The sequence below is a fragment of the Lutjanus erythropterus genome, chromosome 15_unloc_1 (genome assembly GCF_056507025.1).
Source record: "Lutjanus erythropterus isolate fLutEry1 chromosome 15_unloc_1, fLutEry1.hap2, whole genome shotgun sequence".
NCBI lineage: Eukaryota > Metazoa > Chordata > Actinopteri > Lutjaniformes > Lutjanidae > Lutjanus > Lutjanus erythropterus.
The window spans coordinates 329,194-350,985 of NC_139342.1; the positions used below are offsets into that span (position 1 = coordinate 329,194).

At 39.1% G+C, this 21,792-nt stretch overlaps 1 protein-coding gene across 1 annotated transcript; it reads right to left on the reverse strand.

Moving 5' to 3' along the window:
• Window positions 1-8,584: 8,584 nt before the first annotated feature.
• On the reverse strand, window positions 8,585-18,277 carry LOC146304427 (uncharacterized). Its single transcript, XM_084714167.1, has 5 exons — window positions 17,963-18,277; window positions 11,452-16,162; window positions 10,239-10,389; window positions 9,926-10,101; window positions 8,585-9,834 (listed from the first exon to the last, which is right to left on the reverse strand). Exons 1-3 carry the CDS (start codon window positions 18,275-18,277, stop codon window positions 10,382-10,384), a joined length of 5,034 nt encoding a protein of 1,677 aa, XP_084570293.1. The 3' UTR covers window positions 8,585-9,834; window positions 9,926-10,101; window positions 10,239-10,381.
• Window positions 18,278-21,792: the final 3,515 nt, after the last annotated feature.

A 21,792-nucleotide genomic window follows, 5' to 3' on the forward strand; every position in this document is an offset into this window, starting at 1 on the left:
TCAGATAATCAAACAATGACGATAAACAGTCATTTCAGATGGTTAAATGCATGAGGAGCAAAAGCATATTGAAGGTGATTTAACATAGAAACAAATTATTAATGAACTCAAATGGCGTTAAAAACACAACATTTCTAAAGGTGCAAAAAACAGAAAAGGATAAAGGCAAATGTTTACCAGTTGACTTTTACATGTGATTGGATTTTAATAAAATAAAATAAAATTAAATTAAATAAAATTAAATTAAATTAAATTAAATTAAATAAAAAAAAAAACGGGGGGGGGGGGGGAGCAGATTATATTAACAACAGAAATTAAACTGACCTTGAAAGGAAACATGAAACATAATGAAGTGAACATTTTCAACAATAGATAACTATGAACAAGGCACTTTTTTTTTTTTTTTTTTTTTTTACCACATTAGTCTTTAAAGAAGTCATCCAGATTCTCCCATGAACCACCATCGGAACTGTGCTCAGTCGTGGTGGTGGGAACAGCGGGAGGCGGAGCAGGTGCGGCAGTGGGACCTTTCTCGATTTGGGACAATTTCGTAATGAAACGTTCCCCGTTGAAAGAGATTTTGAGTTTTTCCAAAGTCAAGAAGTGAATTTCTAGGCTTTCCTTGTCCTCCAGTAAGTGTGTCAGACGATTCGTTTGCAAGAATGACTTTAAAACAGAGTTGTTAAGAGTCAATGCTACTTCCACCCCGTCGACCCCAACGTGCAGGACACCGCTGGTTGTGGCCAGGAAGTGAGAGCTTTTGCGCAAAAGCTGACATCCTTCACAGCGCTGAAATGCCTGCCTGGCGTCGAAGGAAGCGGATTGCCTCCTATAACACGATCTGCAGTTGAAGTTGCTGGTCAGTTTGACGCCGAAAACTTCGCTTTCAGTTGTGTGAAGATTGTCGTCGTTGTCTATGGTGAGCGGGACAGTTGTTGCTGGGACAGAGACATTCTCGATCTCCACAATGGTGGAATTCTTAGTTGTGGTGAGGAATTTTTCTCCTTCGTACTCCCTCACAGACAGGTTGGTGAAGGCATAGGAGGTGTGCATCTTGACAGCCGACATCTGGGAGTCCCACAGCTGGAGTTTAATTTGCGCACTTTCGTCTGCGATGATGATGCTAAGCATGTTGCTCTCCACACCCCGGCGTTGGATCGTCTTAGGAGAAGAGCCCATTGCCAGAACCTTTCCTTTGACCTCGCCAATCTGAAAGAGACCACACAGGAGAACCGTTGTAGGAAATTAAAATGACAGGTGAGGATGCTGTCGTTTTGTCCCTAGTTCGATATTGATTTTGTAATTGGCATTGTTCTGTTCATAATTAACTTACATAATGGGAGTGTGGAATGGTCTTGATGTCATCTATCTTCTTCCTTTGACAGGCGTCTGGCTTTTTGTGCGGAAAGGAGACTTCTGTGACTTCGACTCTTGTGAATCTAGAAGTCTTGAAGTCGAATCCTTTGGGGTTTCTGTAACCTGAACGGGGAAAGCAAGGTTAGTAAAGCTAAATTGCGAACAACATTTGAGATCCACCATTACAAAGACGCATTTCTGTTTTGCAGGCTATACTTACTTAAACATCTGGTGATGTTCGTCACCTTGATGGAGGTGAGATTCTCGGCTGCCTGGGCGAACTGGCGATGTAATTCCGTTTGAAAAACTACTATGTCATGGTATTCTGTTCTCCCCGTCTGCAGAAGGGCGTTGAAATATCGCGTCTTCTTGGCCTCGGATGTCTTCACCGGTGAGAGGTTGTGGATGTAACCCACTGCAGATTCGCTGTTGTCGGGGGTCCGCACCCCAGCGCGTGTAGATGCCATGTTGTCAGAGTTTGTGAAATTGTTGTTGGTAAAGACAGCTTTATATAACTTTCAGATGTGTGTTGAAGTAGGAAAAAAAATCCCAAAGGTGTTAGACGCAGGTGTCCCGTCAAAGAGTGACAGCTACATGACCAAAATGATACAAAGCCCATAAAGCTTTCAGACAGTTAGACGCCGCTGCACAGCGCACATGAAAAGATACATGTTCCAAATACATGAACACATACGCACGTAGATGCCTCGTTTTGTTCTTGTTTTTTTTTTTTTTTTAATATATAAGGTTTTTGGATGGGGCTGTGGCGGTCAAAGGTGTCATCACCCTGTCTGATATTGATCAGGCGTGATATTGTTAGTTGTAGAGTTCAAAGATGTCTATACCCAGACGTCGGCCCGATGAATAAAGTTGCATCGGCAAGACGTATTATGGAGAGCATTTGCTCATTGGGAAGACGTCGCCGAGACATTGGCATTTAGTAAAAAAAAAAAAAAAAAAAGCCCTCCAGATGATGTTTGGATGATGAATTAAAGATGCTCAGCGCAGCTTCTCTGCAGCTTCTATACGACCTTTATTTAGGTCGGATCATTCCATTAGTAGTAAATATCTCTCTATCCACAGTCGAAATTAACATGTATTTACCTACTTAAAATGTGATAGGAATATGGCAATATCATAATAAAAAAACAATTTGCTTGACCACTATAGTTTCCTAATATTGTCTGTGGATAAAATAAAGAGACAGGTACGATTCAAGTTCATAATCATAAATTTATTTCCAGCAGCATAGCCAAAAGCAGCACAAAAAGGATAAACAGAATAGAAAACATAAGGCAGGTCGGGAGACGCACACAGGCAGCAGGGTCTGGATTGCTGGGAGACGCAGTCTGCAGGGGAGGGCGGGTTGTTCAACTTTAAGCTGTGAAACAGAATACGGCTAATGAAAAAAGAGAAGTTTCATACAACCATCTTTTTTCCAAGCACTAGCTAAGAAAATATTTCCAGCAGACTAATTCAAATCACTTATCTACAACTTTATAGATAAAGATATAGATACATATTGCCGTATGATGGCTTACAAACAATTATTCTAAAATTGGCTAAAATCAGCTGATTAAAATCGGCCGGGCCCTATTCAGTGCTACGTTAATGTGTCACACACACCTCACTGGCAGGACAGGACGGCAGTTTGACAGCCTAGGATGGTGGAAGTGGACGCAGACCCTCCTTGAACGAGGAAGATAAACAAGAACACAAATGACACAATGACACGCCTTTAAAAGAATTCAAGTATTTGCCATACCTCCCAAATAAACATATACAAATAGACAAACCAAGAAAAGAAAACAGAAACAAGAAAAAGTAATCAATATTACTGTTAGCCTATATGAGTAGGGCTGCACCTTATGTTTTAATTTTTAATTAATTTATCAACTAATCTAAGAATTATTTTTTAATCATTTGATTAATCACATAATTAATTTACCTAAAATAAATATTAAATAATAATAATAATAATAATAATAACTTCGATTCATATAGCGCCTTTCAAGACACCCGAGGACGCTTTACAAAATAGAGGCAAATGAACATAAAGCTCATTAGAATAATAATGGTGGCATATTTTCAAGTTAGTCTATAAAGTTAGATTTCCAAATCCGTGTATTGTGGAGACGTGTGTGCGCCAAAGGCGAGACGCGCACGCTGTTAACTTTAATATTTACATTTTATATCTGATGGCTAATATGTTCAAAGGACACTTTAACAACCGACACTCCTGTGTGAGAAAGAGACCGAACGTTAATTAAGGTGTTTTGTGATTGTGGAGCCGTTGCGCAGGTGGTTTTGTTATCTTACACCAGCGCAAGTGCCATCTTTGACACGTCTTCAAGATAGCAAATGACCTCATGCCCGGTCTGGGTGGCTGTGGGTAAAAGGTCGGCGCGGCGCGTTTGCTACATTGTGCTCGGCGCATTGGAGTAACTGCACCTTAAGTGTTAGACCAAATAAAAGCGCGAGGTGTGGTCTTTCAGCACAAGATGGCACTTAGCGTGTTTTGCCGAAACAGACACACTCTTCACAATCACAAAACATCTTGATTTTTTTTTTTTTCATTCCTTCCGGCAGTGTGGATTAGCAAAGCGGTATTTGAACATATTTTCTATCAGCAGTAAAGTGTAAATATTAAAGTTAACAGCATGCGCGTCTCGAGTTTGGCGCACACATGTCCCCACAGTCACAGAATACCTTTCATCAACGTTTAACAGCCGTGCGCGCATGTGTGTCTTTTAAGATAAACTCACTAATAAAGAAAAATAATTGATTTTGTGATTATAAAGGTTAATAAATCTAAACAGACCTGTAAAGTGGGCAGGGGATGGAATGTCAGATCATCTAGTCCAGATGTGTCACCATGATAACTGGAGCAGCTGTAGTGTTTGTGTCTGCGTGCTTGGCAAAATCACACAGAATCTTCTGACGCTCATTTCCGAGCATTGCAGAATACCCATCTGCTGCAACATGCAGGAAGTTTCGGCGTGGGTCAAACCGCTGTTGAACAACTGTTTGATTAAAATAGTGTGTGTTTCCCAGGTCCGTGTACCTTTTGATAGTTTGATATTTCGTTTTCAAAATAAAACGGATTTACGGAAATACGGCCGTTTTCCCGTTATTCCCTTTTGAGACACAAAACCAAATAACGGAAGTGCTTTCCCGTTTTCTCTTTCAAAACCAAATTACGGAAAAACCAAATTGAAAAAAACGGCCCAATTTTGATTTCTGCCAATTCATTTTTTTTCCTATTCTTTTTGATATAACCGTGACAACGACGGACCGGAAGTGGAAGTTAAGTGCAACAACTTCAGAATAAAACTTTAGCGTGCTAATCGCTAACTTCTTATATTATAGCCTGTCTTTCTACACCATATGGTTCACATCTGTTTTATTTCTGTGAAAGTATAAGAGCTGGTTGTTTGGAAGAATGTGGTCGATTCAATGGAAAGCTGCAAGGAATGCAAATTGTGTTTTTGGCGATAATTTTATCCGACTGCTTGTCATTTCTCCCGGCTTTGCACCGGGCGTCATTGGTTGCCATAACAACGGTGGCGGAGACTCCTTTCCCGAGTCAAAATCCTTGAGGCAAACTGGCCGTGACGAGTTCTGTATTTTAACTGCTACACTACTCAGCCTTTATAACCAATGTAAACTGTAATGTGACCTCAATTTAACTGACAGTAAACGTGTATTCCAAAAATGTACAGCCCGGACCTATTTCACCGACGGACAGCCACCACCAATGGCAACTATAAACTCATTAATTTTACCCTGGCATCTTTATTTGACGCGGTTGATTGATGCTGGTTCAAAGAAAACGTAGTAGAACTCCTAGACTTATGTGTATTAAATTATAATCATTCATTTATCAATCATACGATAGGATACATGTGACGTCAATACCTTGGCGCCAGCGCTGGACACAACAGCGCCACCCCGAGTGTCTACAACGCCTGTGTTACCTGTTGTCTTCTGTCTGTGCTGATTGTGACCACAAGGAGTGAAAAAGCCATGTTGATTTAATTCAACAAAATGTGTCTACCAACAAGAATAAACAATGAGGAATTTTTAATTAATAAGGAATATTAATTATTATAATTATTATAATTATTATTATTATTATTATTATTATTATTATTATTAGTAGTAGTAGTAGTAGTAGTAGTAGTAGTATGAAACATGACTGTCAAACAGTTGAATGGAAGTAGATCAGCAGGTTAATGTAGCTCTATACCTGTAACTGTGGTAGCTATGTGACTGACAATTTGAAGAATCTAAACACATAGCTGATTTTAAAACAGGAGTACAGACAGTCTTAAAATTACTTAAATGTAGAATTACAGGGTTTGACATGTTAACTCTTTACTGAATGTTAGGGTGTGTTTACGGTAACTGTAATCTCCAGCGATCCTGACATGGGCCCAACAATGGCATTGTTTATTCTTGTTGGTAGACACATTTTGTTGAATTAAATCAACATGGCTTTTCCACTCCTCGTGGTCACAGTCAGCACAGACAGTCTGGTGCGTGTGTATGTGTTGTGAAATCTTTCAGACAGGTGTCGGGGTCCCAGTTCAGTCAGAGTTTATTAAAATATCATGCAGTGTTGAAGCAGTGGACTTTTGTCACAGTTTGAGTTTGATTAGTAAATGTACTACATTGAATGTCATGAGTAACCATTCATCATTGACAGATTAAAATCCCAAATGTGATGATTTTACATAAAGACCTTGGTTGGTAGCTAGGTGACATAACAGAGAACGATGCTAGAAAGATTTCTCCCTCACAACAAGGAAAAGGCTCATCATTGTACTTGCTACAAATGAAGCTGATCTGTTGACATGAAAAGGTAGACAGAAGAACTACACAATCCCCATTGGTGCTGATTTTGGATGATGTTTTGTTGTGTATTCTGGGGTTGTCTTGTCACATTGTCATCACATAGACCAAGACCAAATGTATGTGCTGTTGTGTATGGTGGGCCCTGATGAAACTGATGGTATAATGTATTTGTGACACTGGATTTGTCATGTTTCATAGATCATCACAGTGACTCTGCTGCATCTTGTTTTTGTATGGTGTCCCTGGGCCAAGCAAGCTCTCCCGACAGTAGAAGAAAACATGGGAGGAGGAGGTTTTTGGAAGAGAGACCTTGTGCTTCATTCAAGCACGGGTCTTCAGACAACAGTCAGGCCGTCATCACCAGGACAGTCTGTGAGTCCACATGTCCATTGTGGCCCCCATGCTCAACTGACACAAGTATGGTTCTCAAGATAGTATTAGGCATAGCATGGGCTTGACAGTTGTGTTGTGTCTTAGCTAATGTGTCCGCACATGCACATGCACACAGACACACACACACAGACACACAGACACACACGGACACGCACATGCACACGCACACACACACAATTTAGCATTATATGTTTTGGCCAATTGACAATCCCAAATATAGGAATGTAACAGTTTTAGTTGTCATCATTTACTCCACCTAGCAGATGTAAGGTGTTATCAATAGAAGATCATAGTTGTAGTCAAACTGCATCAGTGTTCAGTCATCACAATATAAAGTAGTCAATAGTATTTGACTGTTCAAAAATGGGTGTGAAAGACCTAATTTGCCATTTTGACAAGTATGAAGATGGTGACAAATGTGTGGAAAGTTAAGACAGAGAGTATGTTACTCTGTGAAAAACAGACATAATAATGTCCTGAGTAAGTGTAGATGCATAAGTTACTGGTCAGTTTGGGTTTTTTTTCTGTTTTGTTTTTTTGGGAGTATACAAGCAAGTTCCTTTATAAAATGTGTAATTCTACCACCATTTATGGCAACATGGTGGGAGCTGTAGTCTGTTCTGAGCTACATGCCATCTGTCATTGTAAAGGAGTCATTTTACTATCTTATCTTTTCACAACAAATGTTGTCTAATGGTTGTTTATAGTAATTAATTGATTTATGCCTTATGTATTTTTCAGATGTGATGGGTAGAGGAGGACATCTTGCTGTGTCTGGAATTCCTGCTGCTGTGTGCCAGTGTTGGAGAACTTTTGTAGAGAAGATGGCTGGCATCTGGCTGAATCGACCATTGTCTGTCTGTCTGTACAGTACTACAGCCTGATCGAAGCATCATTATCTCTTGTCAATTAGCCTTTGAACCCAAGGGTAGAGAGTGTTTTTTGTATTTAGTTGGTTGTTTTGGAATTAGGTTAGAATGTTCTATAGTCACAAACTAATTGCCATGAATCCTATGTATGCAGCCTCATTATATACAATGTACATATGGGTTAACCTTCTTTGGAGTTCATTAGCAAAATAAATTATTCTTTTGATAGCATGAACATGTGTGGGATTGCTCCTTTTGTTATTTGACTCAATCAGTGTTACATGATGATATTGTGAGACATAAATACTATTATAAATCTGCTATATAGATACACACACACATTCACGTCTTGTGTACAGTTTACCCAGGGAGAGAGAGTGAGAGTTTTTAGTGTTGTTTAGCTGTTAGAAAAACCATTTCATAGTTTGACCTGTGTATATGCACATCTTCAGAAATGGTCCCAAGGCTCTGGACTTAGTAAATTAAACAATGTAATTACGCTATTTCCAGTGCTACTGTTGTTGGTCACTCATTTAAACTATAATTTCTGATATCAAAGTCATAGCAGGCATACATCAGTCAAACTACTTTTTTTTTGTAGTAACACAGAACTGTCACAAGAGGGTGATCGGCACATGCGAGCAACCTGTTGACGGCCAAATATCATAGCAAAAGCCTCTGGCAGGAAATAAATGAACCCGGTGTTTATTTTCTGAACTCACATGCTTGATGCAGGAAATTAAACCAAAGTTCCACAACATGTCTCAGTAGATTGTAGTCTATCCATGAATCATTTTAGTTGTTGTTTTATTTTCTGACATTATCCCATGTGTATTTAATTTCTTGCATAAAAAGATGGGCCAGCGGAGAAATCTGGGAACCACTTTTTTGCTTTCACACAAGTCAATTGTACAGCTCTGCAGTCTTTTGGAAATGGTCCAAAATTTTTAACTTCATAGATTAAACACTACAAACATGCTATTTTTTAATGCTAATGTTGTGGATAATTTATTTAATCCTAATATCTGACATTTTACTCATAGCAGATATTTGCATCCATATGTCAGTCAAACTACTTTTGTAGTAACACAAAATTGACACAAGGGGGCAATTGCAAAATTTGAGCTAGATCTCATTGTTGTTACTCAATATTTTCCTGGCCACATTTTACAGTAAAAGCCTGACAGGAAATGAATTGCTTTGGGTTCTGAGTGAAATCTGTTTTCTAAATTTGCAGAGGGTGTCTGATGAACAATGAATACAGGGACTCCATTTTGTTTTAACTACTTGTATTAACAGTTTCACACTGTAACTGAAATACATCCCATGTGAAAATATGGCAGTGTCAGTCATATGAGAAAAAAAAGTAATGTATTTTTTCAATGGAATGAGCTATATGAATATGAAATAATTAATACTTTTCTTATTATTAAAAGCATGAATTAGCACTATATTTGAAAAGTCATGAGTGTACATCCACATCAAGGCAACACAGCATTTCCACACCATTGCAATACATGTCTTTGTTTGGACAATGAATTACATGTAATGTCTTGTAATATCAAAGTAAACACCAAATATCGAAAACAGACATAATGTTGGTATATTGTTAAAAAAGAAAATGAAATAATAAAAACTTGATCACAAAAAAGAAAGAAAGCAGTCATCATTATAATATCAATAAAAAAGAACCTTTTGCAAATATACCAAAATACGCATATTGTTGTTTGTGTGTGTCCTTAAGCATGAACATATATGGTTACTTGACAGATGTTATATATATATATATATATATATATATATATATATATACACACATATATATATATACATATGAATACAACCTGGCGTATCCAAATTTTCCCCTTACAAAATTCAGTGTTCAAATAAAACATTCAAGATGTTGTATATCATGAGTCTATGTCCCAAAAAAGTGCTATTTATTTAGTAAATACAAAGTCTTTCAGCCAAACAGTTGCCTCCTGGTCTGCTGTGTGGAGGGTGGCCAGTTCTCAACTCAGTTGTTGGAGAGGGCAGGCTTCATGTCCACATGGTGTATGACATGGACCAAACAGGGGCACAATGTTGCTGAGGTTTGTAGTGCGGAGGTTGAAATATCCCATTTTGCACCAGCAAGCTTGCTGAGCAAGTTGTTACAAGAGTTCACCTTGGTTGCCGTTACTTTTAAATGATTCTTGAAGGAAAGGGTCCTGTCAAGGGTCACGTCAGTGCTGAATATATGATATTTGATTATTTTGAGCACGGACATGGTAGACCACACTAGACAACGTAATCATGAGTCCCTTTGTCTTTGCCCACAGTCCTGATGTTGCACATCATAATACTGGCTTGGGAAAGTCTGAAAGAAAACAGAAAACATTTGTAGAATTAGTAATTATGGCACATCTATGGGCAAGGTTGGTAAACAGGTTAACTGAGTCATGGCCTACCTTTTCCTGATTGAAGAAGCAATCCAGTAGTTTTACCAGGGCAAAATCCTGCATGTTGATTATTGTAGTGCAACGGGAGAATGGAAGTGCCCCAAGTAACGAGGAGGGCTTTCTGTACATAGTTGACGGTCTGCCCAAGGGAGTTCCAGATGAATTTGGAGATGATGTCTGGGCTCCTAATAAATACAGACATGGCTATAATTTATGGAAACAATTTGAGGTAGATATAGGACATAGGATTAGGAATTGTAAGTGACATATTTAGCATGAAAAGCATGTGAATGTGATCAGTGTGTTAAAATGAGTTACTTACCTTTTTATGTGGCCTTGAACTTGTGATTGAAGGTATTCTGGACAACTTTAGCTTCATATGAGTCTTTGGATTAGGATGTGGTGTTCAAACAGGTGTAGGTTCCACAGCTTTTGATGGGGAATATTGGATGCTTCTCCACAGGTTCAGGTTTCTGTAAGAAAATAATTGTAATGAGGAGATATTTTGAGTCATATGTCATGATATAAAAGAGAAGGCAAAGCAGGTACAGAAAGAAAGAAAGAATGAATGATTGTTTTTGCATGAAACAAGTTAACTGTACTATATGAATTAACAGCCAGTCATACAAATAAGAAAGACATGATAAGTCAAATGATGGAGGTTTACCTGTTGAAGGAGAAGTAGTCTAGTTGCTGGATTGATATGGGATGCTGCCTCAGTGTGATAGTTCAGGACGTGTATGTATGCGTGCGTGTGTGTCTGTGTGTGTGTGTGTGTGTGTGTGCTTGTGTGTGTGGTAAGCTTCCTCAAATATGAAAATGACAATAACAAGGGTAATATTAACAGTGGTGGAAAGAAAGGCTATAGAAAGTGCATTATGTTCCCGGGCATGGTAGGTGTCATATACTCGAAGCATCAGCAGTCTCGGATGTACAGGTGATCAGTTAAATTGATTTTGTCATTTGGTATTAAAACATGTACACATCAGTGTGTATTTCATTGCTGAGCATGTCTGCATTGGCATAATGGGAGACTCTATTTATCTTTAATTTGGATCCCCGCTAGCTCCAACAAAGTGGTCGCTAGTCTTTATGGGGTCCATTGGAGTCTCCCAAGGTATTTTCTTTTCAGCAGACTAATGCTCAATTTCTCCATCAAAAAATTAATATATAGTTTTTGATGCAAGAAAGAGAATAATACATAAAAGACAATCCCATTTTAAAAACATAGTATAATCTGTCCTAAAAATAAATTATGTTGAAATTATTTACAAAATGCATGTGCAAACTTGTGACAGACTTAGAGACAGATGAAAATGATAATGGCAACATTCAATAATGTGTACTACGAAGATAAATCTACAGAACTGCAATACGTACCATTTCATGATAGCTGTAATAAATTGGCAGCACATCCACAAGTATGTTAGCACCATCTTTCACATAAACATGATCAATTAAAGTGCCTTTGTCAGTTGTTGCTGTTTGTACATACTGGGTGTAATTTTGTACAGTGAAAAATCTCACCAGCTTACCGTTATCCAGTGCATTTTCATTAAAGTCTCCCATAATGATTTTCATGCCAGGGCATTGATCAATGAGGTCAATCAGTTGTTTTAGATGTTGACAAAAGATGGCAACAGGGTAACTCGCAGGTCTGTAAACAACAGCAGCAGTCAAGTTAATGCTCTTCACTTGAAATATCAGACATTCAATATTGTAGCATTTTGTAGGCCATATTTGAACATCTTTTGTCACTGAATGATATATTCCAACTCCACCATGAGAGTCTTGTTTCAAGTGTTGCAACTGTGTATGAGTGCTGTCATAACTTTGACCTCGAGAAACGTGTGTGAACTGGAAGCCTGTAAGACAAGGCTGCTGTGGTGGGTCATCAACTCCTAACCATGTCTCTGTAAGGCAAATGCAATCAGCATTATTCATTAGAGTGTTAGTTTCAACATCTGGAAAGTGAGCTTTAAGACTTTGAGTGTTGTGCAATATGATGGTGAAAGCAGATCGTGAGGTGTTGGTGGAAGAGAGAGGTGGTATAAATGGCTGCATTTTGCCAGTTGCTTCTGATACTTTTGCATTGCAATAAATGGCAGATTCTTTAAAGTCCTCAATTGTTAAGCCACTTAGACTTGTGACACGACTTAGAGCGACATATGCTTGTCCAGAGGAAAAAATCTTTTTGAGAGACACAACAACTCTGTCAATGGTTAAGCCTTGTACTTTGTGGATAGTGCATGCCCATGCCAACCTTATTGGATATTGTCTGCGTAAGCCTCCGTTACGGGTAACATGTTCTTCCTCAGGTTCTAGGATGGTTATCGTTCTCCCTTCAGGGTCAATGGTGCGTGTTTTTGCCCGCTGTTTTTGACCAACCCTGGGGTCATCAAATGCCACGTGGATGGAAGTTGGGAAATTTTGCTCATTGTCTTCACTATCTTGATTGGCATTCACCATTTTTGCAATAGTTCCAAAAGCACCGTTTACGAGTCCATCAGACACATCGATGTTTTTCAGCAACATGATACGAGCTCCTATTCCTACATGGATGTATTTCTGGAGACAAGTATTATAAACCTTGTGATGATGGCCATCCTTTATCTGAAGTCTTCCTGTCTCAGCATTTCTCTCATAATCACGTGCTTTTATGGTGACAGACTCTGGACAGGTCACATTTAAGCGTTTCAGGTTATAATCATCAACCTCTTTATTTGTAGCATAAATGTGCAATGCGTCGTTGTCTTCTCCAGTTTCACAACTTTTAAGCATTTCAACATCAGGGTCTCGAAGAGGTGTGTCCTTTGCACGAGTGCGTATGCGATTCAAGGCATGAGCAAAGTCTGAGTCCTTTTGCCTGACTACTTGAGTCAGCTCAGCAATATGGAATTCATCCTCCCATAGGTTTATGTACTTGAAGTCATTGTACAAAGCAGAACCTTTCACTGGGGGCAACTGATAAAAGTCTCCGACTGCAAGAATACACACCTTAGCAAATGCGGTGTTGTCACCTGGTTGCTTGATTTGTCTCAATCTTCCATGTACATATGTTAAAAGTCTGTGGTCAACCATAGATATTTCATCGATGATCAATATTTCAAGGTTTCCTAGTTTTGCACGCAAAGAGTTTATTTTTTCTTCTGTCAAGTTTTTGATGGGTAGGGACAGGTCTGTTCCGATTGAAAATGTATTATGTATAGTATTTGCATTTATGTTGTAGGCAGCTACACCCGTCGGGGCTGTTAGTACAACAGTAGTGGCATCTGGTTGATCAGGATGGAGTCTTTTGAGAATTTTAGTTGACTCATAATAAATAGCCTTGATCAAATGGCTTTTGCCTGTTCCTGCTCCACCGGTAATGAATACTTTTAGGGGCTGAGGATTCTCACCATTGACTTTCTGCAAACACCACTGTCGAACTTTGTAGAAAACTGCAGACTGCTCCTCATTCAAAGATCGTAACAACTGTAAAGCATCAGCTCTTGTCATTTGAGTTCCATTAGCTTCTACTGTGTAAACAGATTGTTTATTTGGCTGTAGATCTGGGATGTTATCATTACTGCACTGTTCATCATTTGTGTCACTGGTGTCTTCCTCTGTTAATTTTTGACATTCCAGTCTTTCAAGCTCAGCTTGTGGGCAAATCTGTGACCACGCATCTTCCAGTTCCCCATTTTCTTTCAACATCTTTTCCGCTTCATCTATTTGGTCAGCTTCTTTCTCAAACAGAGCACGGTTTCTACCCACTATAGATTTGACATTCTCCAATGTGTCGTTCTCATTGTTCACAGCACCATGGTCATAAAAGTCTTTGTATGTTTCAAACTGTGCAGGTTTCAGTTGGCAGTCCAAATAATGGGGCAAAAATAGTTGCAGTATGCTGTGGTGGTAGGCTTCAGATTGCTTCAGTGGTGACAATCTTGGATAACGGATCACAGCAGGTTTCTCTTCATTTGTTCTTTTGGTAACAAAGCCAAACTTATTTTTCAACTGGATCACATTACTATTATCACCTTTGGGGATCTGTGATTTAGGAAGAGCTCTGTACTCTGAGGCAAATGTTGCAAGGCACATGTTTAGAAATGGTGGCGTGTCTGGTCTGTTTTTGTATCGGTCCACAATGTTTTTCATCCATAAATGCTGGTCGTCAGTCTGACTGTTATCATTTTGCTGTTTAAGTTGACTCAACGGTACACTCATTCTAACAGGATGTTCACCAGTTGGTATGAACTGTGTGCCACGTGAACAGTGTTTGAGTGGTAGGCCCGTTAATCTGTAACAACATTCTTGTGCTGAAACTTGTCGGCTTTGCAAGAAAACTGTGCCAATTTTTTTCATTGACTCCTTGGCCTCTAAATTTCCATTCATGGCCTCCTTTTGAGCCTGATCAAGCAGCAGTCCCATTTCTCGTTCACTTTTGAGGGCATATGAAATAATGTACACGACACATGAATATGCATCAACAACAAACTGAATGTCCATGTTTGCTCGCCAGCAGCGAAGTAGATCAGGATTGTACTGGTTTAGCCAAACATCTTGTGGTTTCCGTTGTAGTACGATGCTCGTCCTTTTGGTAAGCTGACAATTTGCTTTCTGAAACAATTCTTGTGATATGCCAAAATATTCAAAAAATTGCTCAGCAGAGTGGAACTTTTGTCTTTGTTCACAGTTTGAGAGTACAGTTTTCATTTGTTCAAACAGTTTCTCCACGCTTTCATTTTCCATGACAACTGGGCGGAAAAGAATTTCCCCTTCACGTGTTTCAGAGCCAGTCTCTTGTTGTTCCTTAAATTCTGCATCAACACCTGGTCTGGTGATAAATGTGCGCTCTGAGACAGGTCTTGGAAAGTTGAATCTGCAATGTATTTCTCCTTTCTTCTTCTTTGCATTGTTTTTGTTACAAGATTTTGCATGGTATTCACTATGTTTCTGCACATCAATTAAATCCAACAGGTCCGGATCAGATGGCATTTGACACGTGACATATTTATCACAGAACTCTACAACTTCTGCATCAGAGTCTTTGTCTATTTTTGGAGCTTTGTCAACCCAAAATACCGCGTGTATGTGGGGCGAGCCACGCATCTGAAACTCCACTCGATAAAAGTAGTCTGTGATCTTGCCTATTGGTGCTGCAGGGCTCTGGATAACATCTCTTAGGAAGCAATGCCATCGGTAGTCAAACATCCTGGCTGCAGTTACTGGATTGTGTTTTAATAATGCGCATTTGTCTAGCCATGAAAGGTCTTCCAGGTTCACTTGTTTACGTTCTTGCCTTAGCATAGCATTCAGCATTTCAGGCCATCTCATGTCAGCAGAGCTAAATGAACAGAACCATGTAGGAATACCAAGCTGTCTTATCATTGCAAACACATCTTTCTGTGCTGCTTGCCAAAATGGAGGTGTTCCTCTGATAGGCCTGAGAAATTTGTAACCCTCATCAAAGTGCAGAATTTTTTTCAAAGATTCCAGGTCTGTAAGCATGTCTGTGGTAACCTTTTCCTTCAAACCTTTATCTGTTCCTTTTCTCATTGCTATTGACACATTTGACAGTATTTGATTCAGTTCTGACATATATTGAGCATAGAATAAATAGTCAGTGTTTTGAGCAAAACGGCCATCTGCATTAAGTATGCGTTGATTGAAATATTTGCATAGTGTTATTCTTTCTGGCCGCTCATCGTGAAAAGTAGGTGCTCCTTTGGGAAATAAGACTGGGAAACATTTGGGTTCATTTGTGCCATCAGACAACAGTCTAATTGGAGAATTCTCTTCTGCTGGGGCAATGGATAAAATGCCATCAAAATGCTGATCTAGTATCTCTTGACCCAAATCCACAGGTTGCAAACAAGAGGATGCAAACATCCCATGCTGGTCTTTAATGTGTGAAAAATCTTGTATTTCTGGTGCATCATCATCTTCAACTTTTTCATTACTTTCAGTCATCTCATCTTCAATTGTTTCATTCTCTGTTTCCTCTAATGTGTTGATCCAGTTTGGGTTGATACTCACATCCTTGTACCATGTATTGTTGAGTATTAGATAATTCAGACCACTTTTGATTTTTGCAGTATCCACATGCATGTCTTGATAGTGTCCTTTGTAGGTCAATTTACGTTTCAGTTTCATCCTCACCAATTTATCCTCACTTTCATCCCTTGGCAAGATGCTGGTCACGTGCGACAGATTGGATGGCACACACACAGTTGGTCCTTGCACAGAGTTCTGGCCTCCCTTCTTCAATGGTATGAATCGGACAAAGGGAATGTGCAGAGAAATGAGGTGTTGTTCCAACTCATTGAGACATTCTAGCTCAGGTGGAATGGGTTTCAAATGCAAGTTGTTAGCAACACTCTGGGCAGGCACTTTGCCCTTGAGAAGATGCCTATCACATGTATGACAGATCCACAATTTGGAAAAAGCCTCATCTTGAAAACTGCAAGTTTTTCCACATAATTTATCACATACATGCAAATATGTACTTGTTATACATTTATCAGCAAGTGCATTGCCATCAGAACCCACAGCAGAATATTTGTTTTTCATACAGCCTTTGACTTGGTACCTGAAGAGAAGTCTGTGGCAACAACAGCAGACATATTCGGGGCCATTCTTTACTGTTTTATGGAAATCCTCTATGACACAAGTAATGTCAAATTTCCTGTCCTTTTGCTTTTGAACACTGGCACGTTTTTTACTTTTAATTGCATCTCTGAATTTTTCATCAGTGTGATACTTCTGCATTGTTGCCTCACATAATCGTTTCTTCAGATCTGGTGTATTTGCATATCTGTTTTTACTCTGGTCACGAACACTTTGCTGAAACACATGGTCAGAAGCATATTTTTTCTTGCTGTGGTCACGAACACTTTGCTGAAACACATCGTCAGAAGCATATCTTTTCTTACTACGCTCACAAGTATGGTGTTTATACTCCAAGTCTGTATAGTACTTTTTGTGACTTGCATTCCTAGTGGAATTTCTGTATTGCTCATTTGTTGCATATTTTTTTCTTTCTCTTTCTAGATGATTAGCTTTTCTTGTGACATACATTGCTTTTCTCTTCTTTGAAATCTCCTCTTTGTTCGCTGCATAGGTTTCCTCCAAAGCCTTCAACTTCCTCTTTCTTGACCAACGATCTGCATGATATAGTTCTTTCTTTGTATTTCCATCTGAACTTTGTTCATCTTGACCGCCCTGTTTGTCAAATGAGGCACATATGGAGTCATTGTGTGCATCCTTTACACATGTCACAACATCATAATGATTCCCATCCTTGTGATTCAGGTAAATGGCCTCAGCACTTCTGTTTCCTGCTTGATGGTTACCTGCTATGTGAATGCATGGGTAATGATTCCATCTGTCTGCATTAAATGTGTATATGTCAACCTGCAGTAGGTTAGCAGCTGCCCAGATTTCAATCTCAGTGGCAAACATACCTGAGCATTTCATGTTTGAACTGTTAAGATGATCTGGAATAGAGGAACGGCCAGCTCTCAAGTACTTGTGGAATTCTGCTGCATTTGTTTCCAGGTGCTGAACGATTACCCGGCGCAATTTCATGTGTCCATTCTCACTTCCTGAAATGGCATAGGATAAAGCTCGAAAGAAACAATTGCCATCACCTGCAATTGATTTAGTTTCACAGACTCTTCCCATAGCTGGCATTTCCTGAGGTGGCAGCTGCTTTGTATTCTCACTTCTCACACCCATCTGTGAACAAAGTCTTCCTTTTGTCACTGCACTCAGTGGCTTGTATGGAAATGACATCTTGGATACATTTGTTATCTCAACATCTGTATTTGTATCAGTGTCATTGCCATGTGATGTGTTCATAGCACTTACTGGTTGTGGGCTGTTTGCAATTATCTGCACATCAGAATTAGTTACTTCAAAGGAATCTCTCTTGTTTTTGGTTATATGTTCATACAAGGAGTTGGTGCATGTAGCTGGTGTCTTACCGGTATGTTCTCCCTTCAACACAGCACTGTAAAGTGGTCTCTGTATTTGGCTTTTGTTGACATTGCTGTCTGTTACATTGTCTTCCTTGGTGGTTGGCATGTCGCAATGTTGCACCTTGTCGCCAGTGATTCTCACTGTGACTCCTCTGACCTCAAATGGCATGTCTTCAAATGTGCGGAAATAAGGAACCAGTTGTCGGGCCAGCTTCTCCAGGTGCTCATACAGCGCTCTGTAGTCGGAGTGATAAACAACCACAGCTTTACCTGTCTTTCCATCCACGTGACCTTGACTGTTGCGTTTGTGAGGATCAAATACAGCAAAATGGCCGCACTGCTTGACAACCACACATGTGTTACTACCAAAAGTGACAAAGCAGGCATCATGATCCATCAGTGCTCTTTGGATTGCTATGTCCAATGGTACATTAATATCTCTCATATCTGAATCATCAGGCTCATCAAAAACACCAACCGCACCACTGAAAGCTGGACCCCAATTTATTGAGAAGTGTGCATCTTTCATTACATATGCATTTGGTAACTCATCAAGAAGCAGATATCCACTTTTCCCACTTATTTGACCACCATCTTTAAGAGTAGTGTACAACTTGTTGCCTTCTTTAAGAACAGTGTCAACATCATTACTCTTCCTGTCATTACTCCAGGTTGTTATGCTTTTCAACTCATTCATCATCACTGCTGCTAAACTGTTAGCTACACACTGTTTACCTGCATTATCCCCAAATTGGTAGTGGAGCTGTGAGAATGACCCTTGTACAAAAAACTTTACAGGTGCTTGGGTCATACTGGTTTCAGCAGGAGCACTTTCATCAGGATGGTTTTCTGCAAGCTTGGATTCAGCAGGAGGCGCCTCAACAGCTTCGGTCATGGTGGCAGGGACATGCATTTCAACACACTGCTTATGGACAGGAATATCAGACATGTGATTATTCTGTTCAGGAACATTGCCAGAGTTGGGCAGAGATTGAGCAGAGGGAGGCAGAGAGTGATCAGAGACAGGCAGAGGTTGTTCAGAGGTTTTCAGAGGTTTTTCAGGGGTTTTTTCAGAGGTTTTTTCAGAGGTTTTTTCAGAGTTTTTCATTGTTTCATCAGAGTTTTGCGCTTTTTCAGCATATTTCAGAGTTTTGTCAGAGTTTTGCGCTTTTTCAGCATATTTCAGAGTATTCTCAGAGTTTTTGCTCGCTATCACAGCGTACTGGTGGGGATGGATTTCTCCAGTGCCCAAGCCAGGGTCATCGGGGGGAGGCGGGACACTGGACTGCTTGCGGGCAGCCCAGGTCTTCCTCATGTGCTCAGCACGACGGTTCACCTTGCGTGGCATCTGAAAGACACATGGACAAAGCAACCAATTATTTATTACAATATTTCTATTCCCACATCATTACTCATAAGTGTGACTCTGAATTCCCTTGCAATCAGTGTGATTCAACATTATTTCTTTTTTTTATTTACATGTTGATGACAATACAATGACAGTGGGAACAAACAAGATGAATCATCCCATGGGTACTTGTATGCGTGTCTGTTCTTGTACACATGCTTGGGGAAAAAGTGAGGTATATGCATAATAGCACAATACAATATGATTTAATAATATAACTATGTAATGTACTATGATATAATGTAATATAGTATAACAGCCTAGTACACTGTGATCTAATAGAACATGACATGGTTTAAATGTTCAACGAGCCGACATGAAAACTCATGAACTCATCCACTGGGTCATGAAATTATGTTCATCAATGACATTAACTTATAGAGTAAAGGAAATGTGTAGTATCAGACAACACAAAACCACTATAGCTCATTTTATCGATATATAAAACACTGTTGACTTCATCAGCATCACAAGCTTAATCACTTTCTAGATGTGTGATCACTATGGATATTAATCAACAACCTACACGATGTACTTCACTCATATAGTAAGGATGGACAAAACATTGAATTACAAACCATAGCACTGCAATGTTGTGTATGAAGTACTTGTGTTATGTACTTTTTACTACCCTACATGCATCTTACATCTTTAGTTATTACTAGTTGTTTTCCAGTTACAACAATTCTTTACCAATCTTTAATATGTGCCTTTCAATTTAAATCTTTCTCATAAAATGAAGGATCAAGTGATCCTTCCAGGGTGGCTGTGAGGGCACGATGGGTCATCCATTTTCACATGATTGGGGGTTAAAGTCCTGGATCCTCCTGTCCACATGTTGAGGTTAACACTCAAAAAACACTGAACCTTAAATACCTCCTGATGGTTAATCAGCCCCTATCATGGTAACCTGCTTTCATCAATGTGTAAATGTGTATCTAAATGATACACAAAATGATTAAATTTTATGGGTAATAGTGCTCAATAACCTTAACATGTTGACAAAGCTGCCTTACATCTTATGCTAAATAAATTATTCAACCTCTTCATTTGAATTGGCATGAAAACCAGGCTGTTTTGGGGAGCTCCAAAAAGTTTGGCTTCTTAGAACAGGCATGCCCCCCCCCCCCATCAATCATAGAATCTGCTTTGCAATATTTTTCTACAACTTACACTATGGTGTGATAATTTAAACTCTCAAAAAAACTTGAATTTTTCATTAAGTACATTCTGATAAGACTAAAATACTTTTACTCAGGTCAGGTATTACTACTTTTAAGAGTATAGGAACCCTTCTTTCACCACCATTCATACATACCTGTATGTTTGTTGAGGCAAGTTTTCAGATCACAATGTTGATAGAAGATACCCATGGAAAAAGAAAATGAACTAATCAGTGACATGCAATAGGGATGAAGAAGGGCAGTTATCATTTTGTCAGTTGCTGCATACTTATGTGACATGCACAAGATATATACACACATCTCCTTCTTGGCATTTGTAGTTACAAACTTGAAGTCCTTTGATGCTCATTAATTATTAACATGAGTAACACAGACAACCGGCACTCATAAGGCCTCTTAAGTTTTTAATCCAGGCAGCAGCACAAAGATGTGTTTCACTCTCTGGTTTTGAAACTGCATAAGTTATGGCGTGGTCTGTGGATTAGCAATTTTGCTCCTGAAATGCCTTATACCAGAGCCCACACATTAAATTGGCATGTTAATCATTTCAAAAAGGGCATATTTAGTTTAGGGCTCTTTAAGATCATAAGAACCCTTCTTTCACCACCATTCATACATACCTCTAAGTTTGTTGAAGCAAGTTTTCAGACCATGATGTTGATAGAAGATACCCATGGAAAAAGAAAATGAACCGATCATTAACAAACAAAACCTGCATCAATACATGCTCATGTGACATGATGCACAACTGAAAAATTAAACAGCATGAGAAACAGTAACATTTTAATCACACCACATTCAAGAAGACTGATTAAAACATGCTGACACAAAAGTGACAAGCACAATCAATGCTGATTACGCATAATCATATTAATATAATTATAATGTATTATAATTTAAATATAAACTGAATGTGTAATGATTTGGGGAAATAACACATATTGATATTATTTGTTAGTATGAGTTAAGCCATTCCCTATTGGAACAAACATTTAGCCACTTACTTACATTGTTTATTTACCATTAATAAGTAAAAGGCACAATAACATAAGTGGGTATCTATTATAAAATGCTGACATCTTAATATTCTAATTCAACAAAGAGTTAATATTTCCCTCTCAAGTGTATTTGGAACTGTATGTTTTTTTTCTAAATAACCGAGCAAAAACCTTATCAAGCTAACTGAATAATACTGATGGTTTCTGGCATAGCTCGTTTCTCTGCCACCGTCGTTACACTGCAGATGACGCTCTTCTGCTCGCGGAGGGGGGGGGGGGCTAATGCTACTGCTTTATCCACAGCTGCCTTGCTAAGTGAAGC